Raw genomic sequence first — 20,548 nt, 5'->3', positions numbered from 1 at the left:
ATGTGAAAACAGCAATAATACACACAGTGAGGTGAGAAAGCAAGACACTTCTAATGCAGGAAAACATATTACTATTACCCATAAGCCTATTTGATCATCAAAAAGAGAAGTGTTCTCATATCTAGAGAAGTATGTTCTTAGAAATAGTATTATAGGAGACCGCAAGAAGAAAAGACTAAATATCTCAATTTCCTGATGAAAATTAGGGACAAATGCAATACTGAAAAATAAAGATATATAGTATTATTAAATATGCACACACAGAAACATAAAAGATGTAAATGTCTTGAGGATATTTTGAGTATTCTATCAAATATTTATAATTTTCATTGTTATTTTTTACATCAAAACATAACAGAAACGAAAGCACAGATATGCAGGATTATTTACTCGGCAGCAACTAACATGCAGCAAATTAATATATCTTTAAAATATATTTTTTAAAATCCTGAGATAATAGAATTGCCATCTCTAATCTATGAAATTCTTACTTTACTGAATAGATCATTTTCATTGTCAGTGGATGTTAAAGTTTAATAACATTTTGTCAGTTGTAAGAAATTAATGTTATTCCACTGAGGTATGAGACCCCTATGCTTTCCCTTCCTGGGTCCTCAAATTTTCCATAAAATAACAAACAGTTTAAGGATGTATGCGCAGTTACTGTAATATATGTATAAATGTGATGAGGCTTGGTCCTCACACCAGAATGCTATTTCAACAGTCTCACCGAACATTCACTAACCTTCCTTTGTTTTGCTAGGCTTACAGGGAGAGTGGAATGGGTGCAGCACAATTATCTCACCCACGCTGCTGCCAGCTGCCCTTAGCTGCCACTTCAAGTCATCCCCACTCACACAGTCAAACATGGTAGTCAGAGGATTAATTCCCCCAACACACGCACACAGACACACAGACACACAGACACACACACACACACACACTCACACGCACACACACGCACACACACAGTCTGACACAGCAAGAGGTATGCACATTTTCGGACATAAATACTGCCTCAGTCACGACTGATGATACGATGCCTAATAGTCAATAAAACATGACTAGAAACACCAAAAAGCAAGGAAAATAGGGCCCACTCTCAAGAGACAAAGCAATCCACAGAGTCAAACTCAGAGATGACACAGATGTTGGGATGATTAGACAGGGAATTTCAAATATGATAATTGATATATTAAACACTACATTAGAGAAGATGGACCACATGCATGGAAAGATGGAGAAGTTTCAGCAGATAGATGGAAACCATCAAAAAGAGTCAAGTGGGAGGCATGTGGTAGAGAAGGGACACAATGTTCTTGGGGGTCCCGGGCTGGGGTGGATTGCGGGTGTGATGGAGGAAACTCTGGAGCAGCACTTGGCGGACACAATGAAGATCTGCCCATTGTCTGAATCCTGGGCACAGGCTCCTAAGGACTTAATCTGGGCTGCTGTGGGATCCCGTCATTTGAGCATGCCGGGTGATATCTGTTCTAGCCCCTGACCCCACTGACACTCCTGTGGTATGCCTAGATCAGATAACGGGAATATTGTTCTCCAGAAACATGATGGTATCAGTGGCCATGCACAACAAGGCTTCTTGATGTCTTCTATCAAATTCTCCAGCAGCCTGTCATCTAGGGACTGAATTCTACCTATGTTAATTATCTTATAAAGCTACTGAAGTTCCAGAAGTTAGGCCATTCATTTCAAGTGCATTAGGCACTTTTCTATTCATTTTAGAGTAAGCGTTTTTACACTCTATGGGCTGACTTATCAAAATATTAGTAAGGAAGGGCCACATTTTGAAGCAGCAGGTCCAGGTCATGTTGTATACAGAATTTTGTTACGTTCAAGAAATCAGGTTGGTGGCGGGGGGGTGGGGGGAAGAAGTCAAATAGAAATGCTAGAAATACAAAAGTAAAATATTGCAAAAATAGTAGTTAGAAAATTTTCCGCAGGGCACCTGGGTGGCTTAGTCGTTAAGCGTCTGCCTTCGGCTCAGGGAGTGATCCCGGCATTATGGGATCGAGCCCCACATCTGGCTCCTCTGCTGGGAGCCTGCTTCTTCCTCTCCTACTCCCCCTGCTTGTGGTCCCTCTCTCTCTTGCTGTCTCTCTCTGTCAAATAAATAAATAAAATCTTTAAAAAAGGAAAGAAAAGAAAAGAAAATTTTCCGGGACTCAGTTTATAGGGGTCTTAAGCGTCTGGTTAAGAAGTTTAGACAGGATTTAATTTTCAATGAGAGTGACCTAAAGCTCCTGAACAAAGGTAATTTTCAAGTAATGAATTAAGAAGCTGAATTCAGCAGTAGTGTATGGAATGAATTAGAGTAAGAAAAGGCTAACTTGCAGTAAAGGTGGTGAAAATAGAGACGAAAGTATGGATGACAAACATTATAAATCACAATGTACAAAATATGTAACATGCAGCATACAGAATATACACAATATACAGAATTATACAAATAGAATGTTAGGGTTAGAAGGAATCACGGAAGTCATATAATCCAATCTTTGTCATTTTAGAAATAAGGAAACTAAGGCTCATGGAAACTTGGACACGTCACACAAGTAGATATTTTCTGAGCTGGAACTAGAATCAAGCTTTCTTGATCCTAACACCTGTTAACTTCACTGAACTATAAATGTTTTGATAGCAGGGACTTTTTTTCCCCCTCTCAAACATGTCTGACATCACCATATGAATTAAATGTAGAAATAAACAAACTAAAGAAAAAACCCTGAAATTCCCAGCCTCCACAATTAAATGATGATCTATGTACAGAAATAAAAGGATTCTAGGGGGGGAATGATAGTAACTTCAGATTTGAACTTAAATTTGTGAGGGGTGGAAGAATCTTCTGTCCTGATGTCAATCAGAGAGAGAAAACTGGCCTTCAAAGGAGAGAGCTGTACTAGAGATACAGTTTGAGAAGTCATTGCATAGTGTTAATATTTCAGTATTGATTGATTGATTCATTATTTCAATACTATTTACTGCATTCATATTATGGGCCAGGAACTATACCAGCTATTGGAAGTTTATGTCAAAACCACAGAGAAGATAGGATATGGCTCAACACACAGTCAAAAAGTTGAGGACATGAGAAAAAGAAGGAAAGGAGACGGAGAATAGTCAAAAGGTAGAATGAGAACCAGGATAATAATGCATTAGAGAAACTTAAAAAAAAAGCAGTGATTAATAATGGCAGGTACAAAGAGGCAACACAGATATATATGTATAAAAGCCTTGGCAAATAATAACCATGGAGAAAATAATGTAAAATCAAGTGATGGAGGCAGAGGTCAAACTGTAGAGGGTTGAAACTTAGGAGCTGATGAAGGAGTGTTGGAAGCATACGTAAAAATACATACTCCAGAAACATGACTTAAAAAAGAGAGAGAAGTGAATCATACTCAAAGTAGCTTTTCTGTGGCAGAATAGAAAGAAGGTATTATTTACACTTCATCAGTAATTCAAGAAGAAATGAAATCATGAAAATAAGAGAGACTGAAATGCAAGAGAAACAAGAAATAATCAGTGAAGAAAAATTCCAAAGGCATTAAGAGAGTTTACAGTCAGAAACACAAATAGAAGAGTTGTGATGGGAAAGAAGATACTTGTAAGAGAGAAGAAAATTGGTAACAATGCAAAGAAATTAAGACAAAAAGGAAGGTACCTCAGGAAGTATGAGTTACTTGGATTCGATCAAGTCTCCTAAGGGCTAAGGGCTCTCAGTACTACTTGCCAGAAACAGCTTACGTTCCATACAGGAATCTCCTTCTCCCTGTGACTCCATTTTGTCAGAACCCTTTCTCTAACTGGGGTCTTAATCGTGACCCCAGATACCCTGACATAAGACCATTCGCTGCCTCTCTTCAAACTCCATGGCATCCCTCAACACGACTCTAGACCCAGCTCAGACCCTTCCCAGAACCTTACTCAGTTCTAGCACCCAAACAAGTCCCAGTTCTGGAATCAAAACAACTTATGATAAATTTTGGATATTTGAGGTACATCACTTCTACTCAACCATCTTATCCCTGTCATTCTTGGGTTTCATCCCTGTCATTCTTAGTTTTCAAGTAAAGGGCAAGCTCAATTGCCCCTGACGTCACCTCTCTCAATTCTTCATCTCCTGTACTTTCTTCTATATCATTTTAATCTCCCCTGAGTCTCTTAGCTGTACTTTCAAAAATCCTTATCCATCATTAACAAACTTCCTTGTATCATCAAGGAATGATTTCATTCTGAAGAATGGTTTCTGCATATCCCTACCATAAATAATATTCAGCTCAACCTTGCAGGCTCTGCTTAAAGGGTAGCTCACATCAGCAGAAGCTGCTTATTCCTTCATACTTCATAGCATTCAACTTAGCTCGAACATCCATTAAAAATTCAGGTTGCTAGTATCTGTCCAACTTGGAATCATTATCCCTTAATCATGGATAATTTGGGGAACTGGTTGTTAGCCCTCTTCTTTATCCTAATTCCTACGGTAATACTAGGAGATTTTTAGTGCACATGCAGAAAACTGTTCAATAAGCTTGAATTACAAGATCTTCAAAACTTCAATGATCCTCACATTTTTCCTGCATTACCTTCAACCCCGAAATTACCATGGATCTTAGAATCCAGGAAAACTATTTAAATTCAGAAACACTAAACGCCAATATCTCAAATTCTGATTACAATAGTTAGTTCTGCCAGGTGTCTCACAGTCTCAGTCCCACTTCATTGGATCCTCATTCGATACTTTTTGTTCCTTGATGCCACCAATTCCTAACAGTATTTATCACTCCCTTTGCCTTCTTTCTTTACCCATTCTAGAGTCCTATCATTGATCATATGACCCACTCCCATATCAACACTCAGATTCCCTTCTAACCCAACCTTTCAAACATTCATCAGAACCCCCAAATTGGTTCAATGCCATAATTGGATTTCTCTACATCTAGGCAACTGGGTATAGTTTAAGCAAAACATACATTCATTCAGGTTGGCACACTGCAAATTCATGGCTTCCAACTTCTGCTGTGCTGGTATCAACAAGAATCTTTTTATTTTTACTTCATCTGTTCCCATCACTTTTTAACCAATGACTACTTTAAACTTCCTCATTTCCAATCAAACATCATGTTTAACATTGGGCCTCCCGACTCAAGAATTTGTCTCAAAAATCATCACCATAATCTTGATGTATAGCAACAATAAAATTGAGCCTATCATAATTACCTTCAATCTAACAACTTGTTCTAAAAACTTAGTTTCGACTCTGAGACCTATTTTCTTCCTGTCTCAAAAGGAAACAAGAGCTTCTTTCTATTTACAAACTCTGTGTGTTTAGCCCAATCTTCTGCCCTAAGACCTTTCTAACAGTCATCCTCTCCTTCTGTATTTTTAATCTAACTTTTCCTAAGGATCCATTCCTCTGGCCTAAAAACTCATGACATATCTCATATTCCAAAGAAAGAAATCTACTTTGCTATCACATTCCCCTATCCAGTATTTCTCCTCCACACTCATAGTGCATCTGTTTTCTTAGCCTCAGGTCACTGCAAGCCTCTTTTTCCCACCACCCTCTTCTGAAATCATCATAGATGAAGTCACCAATGACTCCTCACTTGTCAATGGGCATTTTTCAGTTGTTATTTTTCCTGTTGACATTATTTCTTCCTGCTTTAAACTCTATTCTGTTAGCTCTATTCTTCTCACTCTTTCTTCTCTAGGTTTCTTCCTTTATCTACCACTTAAATGTTAATGTTTCCCAGAGCAGAGAAAAATAAAGCTTGGCCTTTATTTCATGGGTTGTTTCTCCAATTGATTTCACTTTCATTTTTGTAGCTACTTAGTGTTATTAGTGAACATACTCTCAAATTACTCTATATAGCTCAAACTTCTTTAAGTTACTCCTTGCTAGAAGTTTCCCCTTAACTCTCTCAGTAATTCCAGAACTGAACTTGTCTCTCGCCTAAACTAATTTCTCTCTGAATATCCCTCCCCCCATTCACCTTTGTTAAGGTACCACATGCATCCAGTTACCCAAACTATAAGACTCATTGTGTTTCTTGACTCTTTACTCCCCATCAACAGCCAAATGCTATTATTTACCATGTATTATTGCTTGCAATTGATTAAATCTCTGATCTTCTTTCTATCTCCCCATCCATTACATTACTCAGTTCAGGCCCTCAAAGAGTTTTCTGCTGCCCAAGACCAAGGCAGTAAATATCTTTATGCATGTTTTTCTTTCCCACACCCTTTTGTCTCAAATCAATCATCCACATAGTCTCTAGAGTAATTATTCTAGAATGAATAATAATATTATAACCATCACCTAATTAAAACTCTTGGAAGTACCTCTATCACTTACAGTCTTAGATCTAAATTCCTTAACAGAACATACAAGGTTATCCATAACTGGGACCATCTCTATCATCCTAGATTCATTTCCTGCTATTCCCTGCCTTGTGGATAATGCTCCAATAGCACTAAAACAGGTTATTTATTACTTTAGTGACTTTGCTCATACATTTCTTTAGAATTCCACTGACATTCTACCTTACCTCTATATAAATCTAAATAATTCCAATTCCTCTTTTAAGATAAGAACCTAGTGGTCTTCTCCATGACATCATGTTGCCAAACACTGATTTCTTAGTATGCTGTGTATAGCTTTAAGTAGAGATAAATACTAGAGGGGAAAAAAAAGTAAGTGTGGGGGTAAATTTTTAAATATAAAAGGTATATTTATTAAAATAAAGGTTATATCTTAATAAAGATATTAATAAAAGGTAACATGGTATCTATTCTAAATATGTTTGTTTAAATGCTGACTGTGTTTAAAAATACACAGTGACTCAGATTAGATTTGTACTGGTTAGCATAACCTGGTCAGAAGAAAAAGAGTTTTGATTCCTAATATTAGTTAATATTTGTCTCCTGAAATAATATAAAAAATTTAGCAACCATTATTTAAGCCTTTATTCACCTGTTCCAAGGAGATGGCACTCATAATATTTCATTTTACAACGTTAGGATAGAGAGACTGGTGGTTCTGATTCTTCACAGACTGGAGATGTCATATTTAATTTACTACCTTCATTCCATTCAGAAAATTACAGATTTCATATAGTGTAGTGTAGCTACACTATAGTCCACTTGGAGCTATTAACACATATTTATCCCCAGAAGGGGAATTCCCAGACCGTGACAGTAAATGCCACCTTGAAATCTGGGCTGAGAAACTGGACACTTAGAGAGTTGGTACCACTTTCTTTTCTTTCCTTCTCTTTCTTCTTTTCCTCCCTCTTTCCTCCTCTCCCTCGCTTCTTTCTTTCTTTCTTTCTTTCTTTCTTTCTTTCTTTCTTTCTTTCTTTCTTTCTTTCTTTCTTTCTTTCACAACTCTCAATAAAGAGGTCGCTTTTCTTCTAAGTGTTCAGTTATTTTGACTCAAGAAAGTGAGTTAGGGAGAATTTGGAAAATTTAGTTCAGAACGATTCTGCAAGAGAAAGAGAGTGATCCAGATTTGAACTCTGTCAAATAGGTAAAAGAAGAACAGCGTAGCAAGGGAATTAAGGACATTTCTAAGAATGAACTCAACCTCTGGATGTGTAAGTAAGTGAAGTGGAGACTAATAGGGAAAGGAAGAGGTGTCAAGAGTGTGGAGTTCTCTACTGAGATACAAGGTGTTAGTGAGGTCAAAGTAACTCAATGAAAAAATAAGAAAGAACCATGTGTAGTTCTGGTCCAAGAGTGAAGTATTTAAATTAAGATGTTAGAGATGCAATAATTTCAAGTGATGATAAGATTCAGATATGGTCATGGCAGTGACTGACTAAAGTAGAATTGGGGATAAAGTTCACCACCTCCAATCTGAGACAGCCAAGGAAGTGAGTGGTTGCTTGAATAGGTCATTTATGTGAATGCTACCATCACTCTGGTCGATGGTAGGGAATATTACAAGTTAGACTAAAGCCAGGTGCTAAAATCTTCAGTGAATAAAACGGAATAACCAAGAGGTCGCCAGATGATCTCAACATGGAAGGGCTATGCTCAGTTGCGTGACATACAAAGGTACGGGGTTAGACTAAAGACAAGAAGCCTAGAACATTATGGTAATAAACATGGGAGAATGGATTCCTGATTATATCCTCAACAATCCTAGAATCTCATAGTGGATTGAGGTGAGGATCAGAAAGACTGAGTAACTAAAAAAGTTAGCAGAGTGAAAACAAATGACCAAAGTCACTTCAAAAAAAAAAAGCAAAGCAAGGGGATGTTAAACTGAAAATCAGTATAGGGTTTATTACTTCTATGAAAGAGGTATATGGATTCAATAGGCAAAGACTCTACAGACAGATGCAATAAGTAAAACCATATATTCCAGTTTTCAGTTTGGGTAGTAGATTCACGGATTTCATTTTATCATTAAGCTTTGAATTGTGCACACATTCTTTTTTGTGTAATAAACTGATAATGATGAAAGACAGAATTTTTAAAAGCAACTAAAGAATTTCATTCTTATAAAATCTACCCAATTTGTCTAGGAGTAGGTATACATGAGTCTCACATACTGGAATCGTCTAAGTGATGGCAAATCTTACAGCAAGATACATGATTACTTGTCTTCTAAAACTGATTTTCTTAACTGTGTTTTACTTTAATATAAACATTAATGATATTGTGTTTCCTGACCATAAAGTAAATCATGGCATAAAAGGCAATTCAGAAATATATCCTGCAAAATAGGCCAGCTAGGCTAGGGGTCAGAATTTGAATAAGTACATGAAATTGATAACCACCTAGAGCTGGTCAAGAACTGATTCCACACATGTTGGCTCATTGAAAAAATAAATAATATGAAGCAATCTACTTTTTGATAACTAAGATAAGTAGAATATAAAAAAAAACTAATATGGTGCAAGATTTTAACTTAAATTTAAATGAAGATACCAGCTGAATTAGAATAAGCCTGTAATCAGTAATGTCTCATTTATGTCATCCACTTTAAGAAAGGTCTTGGTCAATTACAGGGATAGTTATAGAACTACTTCCTTACATTTTTGTAAGGTAATTATATAATTGCTGCAAACCCAAAATAGAATGTAATATACAGCAAAAGTAAAAAAAAAAAAAGACCTAACAAAAAAGAATTATTTAGTATTAAAGCAAAATAACAGAAAAGAGACTGAGAAAATGCAAAGGACAATAAAATACAGCAATAATCACTATCATATAATAAACTGGAAGGCACTAAATTTCAATTACATTTACTGAAAGACATCACAAAACTTCCATCATTAGGAATCTATTGTTGATATTATCTCTTATGTTTCCTTCTACATTTATCTACATGAATTCAATCCTTAGGGATTTACTCATTAGTTTTAACTATTTTTTTCTAAACTCTTTTATTAATAACTCTTAATGAATTAAATTAATAGTACAAAAGTGGTCACACATAACCCAGATTACTTTGAAACAATTCTTTATCTATACTAGCTGAACCCACTACCACATTATCACTGCCATTCTCTTCTCTGCCTGCAGGGCCTCAAAATGTCACAGAAGGGGCTCAAATCCCTAAAGCTACATAAAGCCTCGAGAAACAGCTTTTAGAGATCTTCTTTCCCTTCTTTTTTCTTTCTCTTCTTTTTTTATCCTTCTTTCTGTTAAATGCCAAGTAATTGATATTTCCCTTTAATCTAAGGAGAATGGTGGTAAGGTAGAAATGAACCAGGATTTTTTCACAGACCCAATATTCTCCACAGATCCAGGATTATCTATGACCAATGACTAGATCACAGCCATCTTTGACAAGGCAAACTATAAACTGATCAGTTCAACCCAAGCACTTCTAGGACTGATTCCTCAACTGTGGGGGGGAAGTGGGGAAGCACATTGTTGAGATATGTGAAAACCAGTGCTGTCTAAATATATAGTTATGCAGGTGGTCAAACGCAATTAAATTTTAAAAATACTGTTATTCTATCCTTTTCGGTAATCAGGGGTTAACTGTAAAGCCTGGTGAACTAAATTTTTAGAGTCATCAAAGAGAAGATACTAGCTCATTAAAGGGAAGCTATGTTTTTGACATCTTACTACAATTAAAGTATTTACATATGCTTTATTTTCTACTATTTTATATAGTAAGGATAATATTTCTACATTTCATGAATAATCATATATGTATATATCAAAAGCAGAAATAGAAGTGAATTATATCATAGCATTAGACAGGCACATGCAATTCTACGAACAGACTCAATTGTAAGAAAAATATACCTGCCATCCCTGTGATGATGTTCAATGTTCTGACTGTATCTGGAGCGAGGTAGAGTAAGAAAATGACTGCAAGCATGGCAGAAACAAGAATATAAATGAGACTCAGGAAAGAAATGAAAAGGTATCGTTTAATTTTAAAAAGTGAAATTCAAAAGAGATAAGCAGATAATAAGCAAAGCAAATGAAAATTGTTACTAGAAAGCTTGCCCCTTCCTCCCAATGTCCATTGTAATACGGCCGTGCTAAATTTTAAAATATTCTAAGTATTCCAAAATAAACACAACAAAAACATAGCAAATCAAGATTTAAACAAATCATATTTCAAAATAAAATCTTGTCAATTATCACTCAAACATCTCTAGCACCATCTATAAAATGTATACAATATGTAGTTGCTGTCCCTTTTTGAGGAGGAAAGATGGGAAGAGAAAAATAATAAAATAACAAAGTTTAAGAAGAAAATAATTAAAGAAGTAATTTCTAATACACACTTAAAAGATTTTATGAGGTAATTATTTCTTCTTAGATTATGAATAAGTAAAAATAACTAAAAGGGCTTAAAAATTCCATTTAGTAAGGAATAAACTGACCTGAATTATTATTTGGTTATTAGGTTCATTGGATGCTATCCATTTTTCCATTCACTGTGTTCAGTACATGTTTATTACCTACTGTGGGCTGTGCTACACTTCACGCCTCATGACTATCATAAGCCATCAAAGCAGCACACTGGCCTTTCACCCATCTCTAGTGGTTCCTCTTCTTCCCACAGCGCTAATTTAAACTTTTCTCTTTTCCTAAAACTTTTCATGCCAACACACTTAATTTTGGCAGATGATCACTACATTTTAGTTCTTTTAAAAAAGGAAACCAACTTTGAATTCTCTCAACTGTCATATTTCTACCACTAAATACAGAGTACCTATACTTATATCTTCACTTGTCATTTTCTTTTGCACCAAAGGAAGAAACTCTCCTCTACTTGTAATCCTAATTTCCCACATGACCTTCCTGCCTTCATTATTGTCTCATGCCTTCCATTCCTGAACTGCACTTCCTCCTAAAAATAAACCCTTCGCTAATCTCGCCTTCCTCTCAAGCCCTAGCATGTCTCTGACTTTGCTTTCATCATACAACATCTCAGCCATATCTACAATTCTTGCCACCCCTTCCTCACTTCTCATCCAAGCTTTAAGCTCATTGTAAGTAATATGACTTTCAGCCTCTACCATTCTCTAGAAGCTAGCCTGTGAATGTTACCTGTGAAATCCTGAAAAATCCTTTAACTTCTTGATCTTCATCATATTACCCTTATTTATGCTGTTACACCTTGATTTTCAATCTCTGTTTCTTGACCCTCTCTCTTCTCTTGGTTTTTGAAACATGATTGTCTCAAGCTAATAAAAATAGTATTTACATAACACTTAATGAGGTGACAAGTACTCCATTAAAGGTTTGTCTACTTTATCTCATTTATTTCTCATAAAACTCTTTGAGGTAAATTCTAGTATTGCCACAGACAGCAAAACGGAGGCTGTGGGCACGTACAGTAAGTAGCCGGACTGGGTTTCAAACTCAGGGCTTCTTTAATCCAAAATTCAGGCTCTTAATAGTTACACGTATGGCCTGGTTTCCCACCTATCTAACTGCTTCTTTACCCATTTCATTTACTGGATTCTCTTTCTTTTTATTCCTTAGAGGCAGTGGTTTCCCAGGATGGGTTCTTCAAACTTCTTTATATTCCATCACATTCTTTCTGGATTATATCATTTCTCTTATAGTGTGAACTCTCACTTTGTTTAGCTTTCATTTTTCTTTGGGTATCACAGCACATTTCCAGCTGCTTCCTGGGCTCTCCACATGGCTCCCTGACTGTCGTGTAGACACTTCAGGAAAACACATGTTAATTTTGAGGTCTGAGCAAGACATTCGCCTATTTGGACACCTGGTGCTGCATTTGTGAAATGAGGGGGCTGGAGCAGTAGTTTTCAAACTTTCTTTTTGATCAGAAGACCACTGTTTTTTTTGGAACAAATTTTTACATAAAACCAATCATTAAGAATCCAATAAAATCGGGGGCACCTGGGTGGCACAGCGGTTAAGCGTCTGCCTTCGGCTCAGGGCGTGATCCCGGCGTTATGGGATCGAGCCCCACATCAGGCTCCTCCGCTATGAGCCTGCTTCTTCCTCTCCCATTCCCCCTGCTTGTGCTCCCTCTCTCGCTGGCTGTCTCTATCTCTGTCAAATAAATAAATAAAATCTTTTAAAAAAAAAAGAATCCAATAAAATCAGAATGACTCTGGCTAAAGAGGGAGTGGGAAGGCTAATCCCTATCCATTTGGCATCGTCCTTCCCTACAACAGCAGTCCCTCAGGTACCTCTTCAGAATTGAGGACTCCATGATCTCTAAAAGACCCTCTAGTTTCAAATATAATTCTTGAACCCTCCTTTGATACTTAATATAATACTTCAGCTATTCTTCTTCATGTAATTCCAGTTTTAACTAAAGATTTAAATATTTACTTAACAAACCAAGTCTTAAAAATCTCATAATTTAACTCCTCCATTTTCCTTATTTTCCACGTTTAATTGATTTATAAACCTTGCTAGTTCTAATGCTTAAGTAACTCAGATTTATCTCTTTTTTTCCCTTTCTCCTCCTACCTTCAATCAGGCTTACCATATCTACTGGTACAATCTATTGTCTCCCCTCCTTCAACCCCAACCCTTTCTTGATCCAATCCATTCTCCACTTTGTCTACAAGCAAGACAATTACAAATTATGCTTTCAATCATGTAGGTACTTTGCTTAAAATCCTTCATTGCTTTCACGTATCAAAAACAAGTACATATTCCTTAAAATGGCATACAAATTGAGTTCTAAACTACTTCAACCTTCATATCCTATCACTTCCCATCCCCCATACTACAACTTTTTATGTGGGTATGCCAGACCACCTAAGATTCTCTAAATATATCCCATATTTTCCTGAGTCTGAGACTGTTCATGCTTATCACCCTGCCAAGAATGCCATTATCCTCCCTCTGTCTCCATTTTATTGCCTTTGAAAATTCTACTCAATCTTTAAAGTCCAACTTCCCTTTGAAGCTTTTTTCCAATACTCAAGCAAGTAATTTTCTCTCTAATCTATTCCAGTAATATTATGCTCAGGCCTGACCGGCTTCTATGTTTTATAATTAGTTGGTATATTATATAATTAGTTGGTATGTATGAGTTGGTATAATTAATTGGATCATCTGTTTATTTAGGCCAGGATAATGTCTATTTTAAATCTTTGTGCAAAATTGGCTGACACACTCAATAAATACATTGGATTGAACTAAAAAGTAAAAACAGAATTATGCTATTTTCATGGTGATCCTACCCTCCAAAGAAGGCAATGCTTCACATAATCACAGAAACTTCTAGAAATGTAAACAGAACATTACAAATCCATGTAGCATAAAAAAAAAAAGTAAAACAGTATTCAAAAAAGACATTCCTGGCATTACAAAGAGTAGAAGTAATACCCAACAGTTGTGATGTTAGGATTTATTGTATTAAGAACAAATAGATCTTCTCTGAAAATTACTTGAGCAATAAAAATATGTAAACTCCAAAACCTATTAAAATTTTCAAACTCATAGAACATATATATTGTCATCAATTTCTAATACTTTCCTTGGGGAGCCTTATAGTTAATTTTGTCTCTATAAAGCCAAAGAAAACATTAAGCAAGGATCACCTTTATCAAACATCAGTTTGTTTTATTTCCCTTTTAGTGACAGTTAATTTAATTGGCCCAAGGGGTGGGGGTGTTATTTCTGGGTGTGTCTGTGAAGGTGTTTTGGGATGATATTAGCATTTGAATCAGTGGACTCAGTAGATTGCCCTCCTCAATCTGAGTGAGCAACATATAATCCGGTGAGAGGCTCAACAGAACAAAAGGAGGAAAAGGGTGAATTCCTCCCTTTTTCCTGCCTCACTTTAGAGCTGGACATCTCTTATCTTTCCGGCCCTCAGACTGGGATTTATAACATTGGCCACCCTGGTTCTCAAGCCTTCAGACTTGGACTGAATTATACATCATTTCATGGGTCTTCAGCTTGCATAGAGCAGATAGTAGGCTCTTTTGACCTCCATAATTATGTGAGCCAAATCCTTATTATCTATCTATCCTACTGGCTCTGTTTCTTTGGAGAACCCAGAATGCATAGTTTTCTATAGTCATGTTATGCCTCTTTTTTTTTTATAATAATTTTTTATTATGTTATGTTAGTCACCATACAGAACATCCCTAGTTTTTGATGTAATGTTCCATGTTATACCTCTTAACACAATCTGGTCATGATCCCCCTTGAGATTCTGCTGAAAACTATAAAACTACATCGAAGAATATTACATAAAATTAACCACAATGTATTGGTAGTAAAATCCACCTGAGATCCAGAGATGCATCCAAGGGCCTTTCCACATCCACTTAAAAACATTTCATTTACTCTTCTCAATTAAATCATTCTTACTTTTCTTCCAAAATTAATGGAATTATAAAACCTAATCAAACAATACTGTCACGAATACACATAATGAGTTAAAAAATTGTTAAAAATTGCAATTTATCTAATCTCTTTGAAACTTTTTAAAAATTGAGCAGAGCAGTAATTCATTGTAAAAGAAAATAGAAAACTAAAAAAATTACTATTTTTAAAAAGTGAAAAAAAGAATTTACAGATTCAAAAATCATAGTGACAAATATCACTATTCAAATAATTGAACTGGACTGCTGATCTGATTTCTAGACACTTAGATTCTTATTAAGAAATGTAATCTTTAAAGACAGAACAAAACTGTATTTATAATGAATTATTCTTCCATTATATCAGATGAGCCTGAATGTCTCCTTTTAGAAACTACCAAACAAAAAGGATTGCAAAAAGAAGAAATAAAATACCTCATCCTTAAATAACCTATAGTTTTTGAAAGCAAAGTTTCTAACAATCTCAACTGAACGCAAAACTTTATGTTCCTGTTAATGTTTTGCTACTTTATAGTTCCTAAAATATACTCAGTATGATTTAACTATGTTAAAATATATTCTTAAAATATAATAAAATGTATTATTTTTGTAAAGTGAATTCTCTTTTTTTCATTTACTTTCTCTGTATTTTCAAACTTTTAGAGATGTGCTCCCCTCAAAGCTGATAACTAAAAGGACCAAGACGACTATAAGCAGTCATGGGTAACTTTGACACTTTCTTGTTGCTGGTTGGCTGATAAAGAGTAAGAAATGGCATTAAGTGTGTGAAGTATCCTAGAGATTCACATAATATGACATTTTTCTTTTTAGAATACAAATGTATTAATTGAATGCACAAAAGAAAAAAGCTTATGAAGTAATGTATCTTAGGCCAGGGTTAATTGTATTTTTTTTCTTATTATGCTTATGGTATACTGCATAGAATTAAAGGTACCCAGTATATTTTGGCCTCCAGGATAGACATAAAAATGAGTACTGCATGATATCACTGACATGTTACAGAAATATTATCTAGTACTCTATACTTATTCTAATAGTAAATTAACTCATGTAAACAAATAAGATCTTGAAATGGTTTCTAATAGTAAAGCCACATAAGTTGCCCCAGGAAAATAATGTTCCTAGTCATTGTTACCAGGGTTTACCAGAGAAACAATGATCCAAAAAGTATGGGGGATGGAGAGGAAGATGAACGGTGTCTGTTATAATTCATCATTTTAACTAATAGCCCTCCATCCAAGTAATCCAAGATTACTTGTAAATAACCTATTTTCTTTTCAAAACAGAACAGGATTTTGACTAATGATGACAGAGTGAGATGTGCAGAGATATAAAGATCCAGTCAAATTTTGATGTATAATTCTTTTTAACATTACCTATAAGAAAGAGATACAAATACTATTATCTCCTTCTTATACCACTTAAGTTTAGCCAGACACCATAAATTAATGCCAAATAGTAAAATTTCTCACCCAATGTAGCCAATGTAAAAGCCATTATCTTCATGCACAACTTTCCAATATGTCCCAACTCCTTCATCCTTCATACTGTGTCTTTCTGATATGTATGTGTGTTCTGCCTCTGTATTTATACTCTTGCTCTTGCCTAAATAAGCATGTCCATTTTTCAAGGTCCAACTCATGTTCTACACTCTCCACAAAGCTTTAAAAAAAAAATCTGTATTAACTGATTTCTCTTTTTTCTGCTTAGTTAATAAGCACATTAAGATGTCAATTATTTGTAAGCCACAAGATCCTTTAAAATGTTAACGGTAAGGCACATTTTCTGAGTACACACTATGCAACTGGAGGTGCTGTGTCATTTAATCTACCTAACAACCCTAAAAGTTGGTACTAATGTTCTAATTTTATAGTTAAGGAAATCAAGTGTCAAAGACATTAATTTTCCCAAAGAAACACAGCTAGCAAGTAATAAAAAGTCTACATTCAAATGCAATGTCATTTGGTTCCAAATCCTACAAAAAAAGAGCATATTCAATAAAATACTCTTCTGGTCCAGTGTACCATTTATTATTGACAAGGAAAGTTAATGCACCACTCAAAATGCCTAAATTTTACTTACTATGTCAAAGGAAATTCTCTTTTAGGCCTTTTAATCAACAGGATTATTGATTGACCATATAAAATGCTATTCATGAAAATTCACTATAAGAGTTCTAGACTATTCTTACCTTCTAAAGAGTGCATAAAAATTATGATGTCTTCCCATGCATTCTATTATTGAAAATCTCTTAGAATATTTAGAATATAAAGGATACAACAGAAATGAAGAACCCATTGTTTAATAATGTGATAGGCTACCTAACATGGATACTACTGTACTTTTTGATTTTTGATCCCTCATGTTAATAAGTAATGTTTACACGGATAACTCAAAAATAACATTAGAAATAGTTTTATAGTCCTATTTAAAAGAAATTCTATTTTAGTTATTTAAAAAAAATTAAAACAGCTCACAATTAGGAGTAATTATGATTCGGTAATTCACAGCATTCTAAAAAAGTGATGAAACCCCAGGGGTCAAATTCCTCCAGAACTTCTGAATTACTTGAACATTTTTGTCAAACTAAAAGATTCATAAAAGTAAACAAGAAAAAATATAATGACATATCAGTTATGACTATAATAGCTATATGCCAAGGATTTAACAGCAAGTCTTTTATCATTAATGTTATGGCTATTTGTATTAAAATATTGGTAAATTATTATATGGTTGACATGATAGTGACTATTTTTGTTTGTAAATATAATTCTTGAGGTTAATTTTATTTTTTTCTTCTCTGCAAGATTTAGACCATATTGTCTTCAGAGAAAATACCAAGTCCACTTCTCATCTAAAGAAAGAACTTGTGTAAATGTGAAGGATTTAAGTCATTTCCAGACTTTTTTCTTTCATCATTGCCTTAACAAAATTTCAAAGAACAAGGAGTTCATGAATTGCTATATAAATAATTTCCAGAGATGAACAAACTTATTGGAATTCTATAACGTAATAAAAATACTCATTCACCTACCCTAATATGACTTCTTCCAACTCCTAATCATGCCCATACAGTTATCTTTCTTTCACTAGTATCATACTTGATGTGAATCAATTTCTATAGGTCCCACACATATAATTACCCATAAAGACACAGATCACTATGAAAAAGTTAAGCAAATTAAAAGAAATAAAATACCACATTAACTTTCATTTAACAATTAATAAAGATATTAATTTAATAACTTCCTATTTCTTCTTAGATCTCAGACACAAAAGCCAATACTTGTTTGACACTATTGAAGATTAGGATAGATGTTCCCTATCTTTTCTTTTTGAAAAGTGTACTTAACACAATGAAATTATAAGCCCAAATTGAGTATAACCCTAGATTTAGATGAAAACAATTAAACTTATAAATATTGACAATGATAAATATTGGGAACTTCTCAGGTCAGTTGATTTAAGAAGTTATTAAAATTGGTTGAGGTCCCATACAAAGAGACTTCTGTGTTACCCTGTTATTTTATCATAATATTCTCTGAATAGTAAATTAAACTTTCTTTGCTAATCCTTACCTCAAACCTATTTGACAGTGTGGGGGAAATATCGCAGCATATTTCTTTATATAGAACCAAACCATGAATTCAAGGATTAATCAATTTGTTTAACTTAAAAAGTTAAGTTAATAATTAATAGTTATTAATGTGATTGATGCATTGAAACATATGTTATTTCCAAGTATGTCACATTTAATGGAGCAAATTTGGAGAATTTCTCCAAATACAACAATCAACAAGCATAATTCTTTAAGAAGCTTAAAAGGTTTACTGAAAGCCATGAGGAAAAACCTCTTCATGAATCAGTTTTTGTGTCTGTTTCCTAAACAAACCAGACTTGTGTCAATACTTCTATATATAAAAAAGTCACACTGGTTTCCCTGATGAATGTAAAGACTTTAAATCTATTGTCTCATGAAGTATATTTACATGTAATGATTGGTTATGATAACAAGAAAATAATGAAATGTCTATTTTCATTATAATTATCCTTATAACCTCATGTGCAAACTCATTAGCTTAATTGGCTTGATTTAATGAAGGACCAAAACTGCAAGCGCAAGATGATTTTTTTTTAAACCAAAGAAAAAGTTGTTCTTGTTTGTTTTATTTTTTAACATGGTGGTCATAAGAACGAATGTAGGCATTGTAAAGGAAATGGCGTTAGAAGCTAAGAAAACACACATCCGAGTTCTGGATGAAAATATTTTATGGTAATACCTTCTTCCTGAAGGCAGCGATTATAAGGTCTAATAGTATTTAATCCTATTTACCTGTCTCTATCTGGAGAATAATGGTCATCCATGACACGATGTCTATCCATTCGGCTAATTGTATTATAATGTCCAGCAGTAGAGCGTGTCCCTCGAAGCCCCTGTTCCACATTCCGACTGAAATAGCAAAATCCATTAAACATCTTAATGAACCATAATCATACACTATACTAAGAAATGAGGCTTATTAATAAAGAAAGTAGAAAGACAAAAATCACTGGAACATCAAGTCCAAGTTTTTCGTTTTAACTAATTGCACCTCGGGCTAACGGATACATTTCCACTGGAGGTAGACAGTGAAGTCAGGAGACGGCTGTTATAACAGAGATAAACACATAAATGTGATATCAATGGGGATAGAGATAAGGATTATCAAAAAATTATTAATGGATGACTCCCAGGTTTCTGGTAGTGATTCTTATATGCAATACAGGAGGAAGAATAAATCTGTGGAGAAAATGAGTTCTGCTTGTTGCTTACAGATAATATTGGTGTATCTTGTTTTAGGAAAATGATTATGATCTTTTTTTAAAATCCAAATTGAAGTCTTTATAAATGATCAATGATGATTTTTTTTACGCTACCATTCTTGCCCAGGACTGTCAACCTACACACTTCTTTTCATGATGGAATAAGCCTCTTACATAGCTCCTGTTAGTATGGGCTTTCTGTCAGGTGCAGTTGAATCTATTCTAAAACTTTGCCTATTTTTTTTTAGGTGTGTTCAAATATTCTTTCCCTGGTAAAAGTCAAGCATCCTTTTTTTTTTTTTTTTAAATAAGAAATGGCTTAATTTATTAAAGTTAAAATCCAAAATCTAGTTCTCTCTTAAACCTTAAATTTCAGATTACAAATATTATTATATTGATAAGTCTACCACATTTGAGCAATTACTTTTCAGAAGACTTTTAATAATTTTAGTCCCATTTACAAACTTAGTTAATTCAACATCTTCAATCATTTTAAATTTTTATAAACTTAATGTATTTTCTTTCTAATTATTTCAATGGTCTAAATTAAGTAATAACTTTCTAGCAGTTACCTTATACACTAAATAAATTAAATTTATAAATATAACAAATCTTAAGTTCTCTTAGATAGCTTAATAGCATGTAAAAAATTAAAATCATAAGGAAAAATTCTAAATCTAAAACTAACTCAATTATTCATTCAAAATAGGCATTATAAGATTATCATTCTAAGAGTTCAAATTTTCTTAAACTTTGCAAGTCTATAAAATGTGAATTATGTACATATTTCTTGTTAGTAAATATTTTATTTCCATGGCTCTTACTCCTGTAAGCCTTTCTGTACTTAACTAGATTGATGATAGAGTTTTTTACAAGTTATAAGACCTAGAGCTGTAGATTTTCTGAGCCACTCTTCC

At 34.3% G+C, this 20,548-nt stretch overlaps 1 protein-coding gene across 33 annotated transcripts in view; it reads right to left on the bottom strand.

Moving 5' to 3' along the window:
* Positions 1–20,548, bottom strand: part of RIMS2 (regulating synaptic membrane exocytosis 2) — a 561,128-nt gene that overhangs the window by 199,944 nt on the left and 340,636 nt on the right. For 21 of the 33 annotated variants that reach the window (XM_040625672.1, XM_040625662.1, XM_040625669.1 and 18 more), the window contains one exon: positions 19,162–19,278. In XM_040625672.1, the coding sequence (XP_040481606.1) occupies positions 19,162–19,278 (117 nt within the window). Of the gene's footprint in view, positions 1–10,290; positions 10,357–19,161; positions 19,279–20,548 lie in introns of all 33 variants that reach the window. The other 12 variants (XM_040625673.1, XM_040625671.1, XM_040625665.1 and 9 more) reach the window with 1 other exon arrangement.

Source organism: Ursus maritimus, unplaced genomic scaffold, assembly GCF_017311325.1.
Source record: "Ursus maritimus isolate PB19 unplaced genomic scaffold, ASM1731132v1 scaffold_9, whole genome shotgun sequence".
Lineage (NCBI taxonomy): Eukaryota > Metazoa > Chordata > Mammalia > Carnivora > Ursidae > Ursus > Ursus maritimus.
Note: the sequence above shows the minus strand (reverse complement) of the source record. Positions and strands in the feature narration are given on the sequence as shown.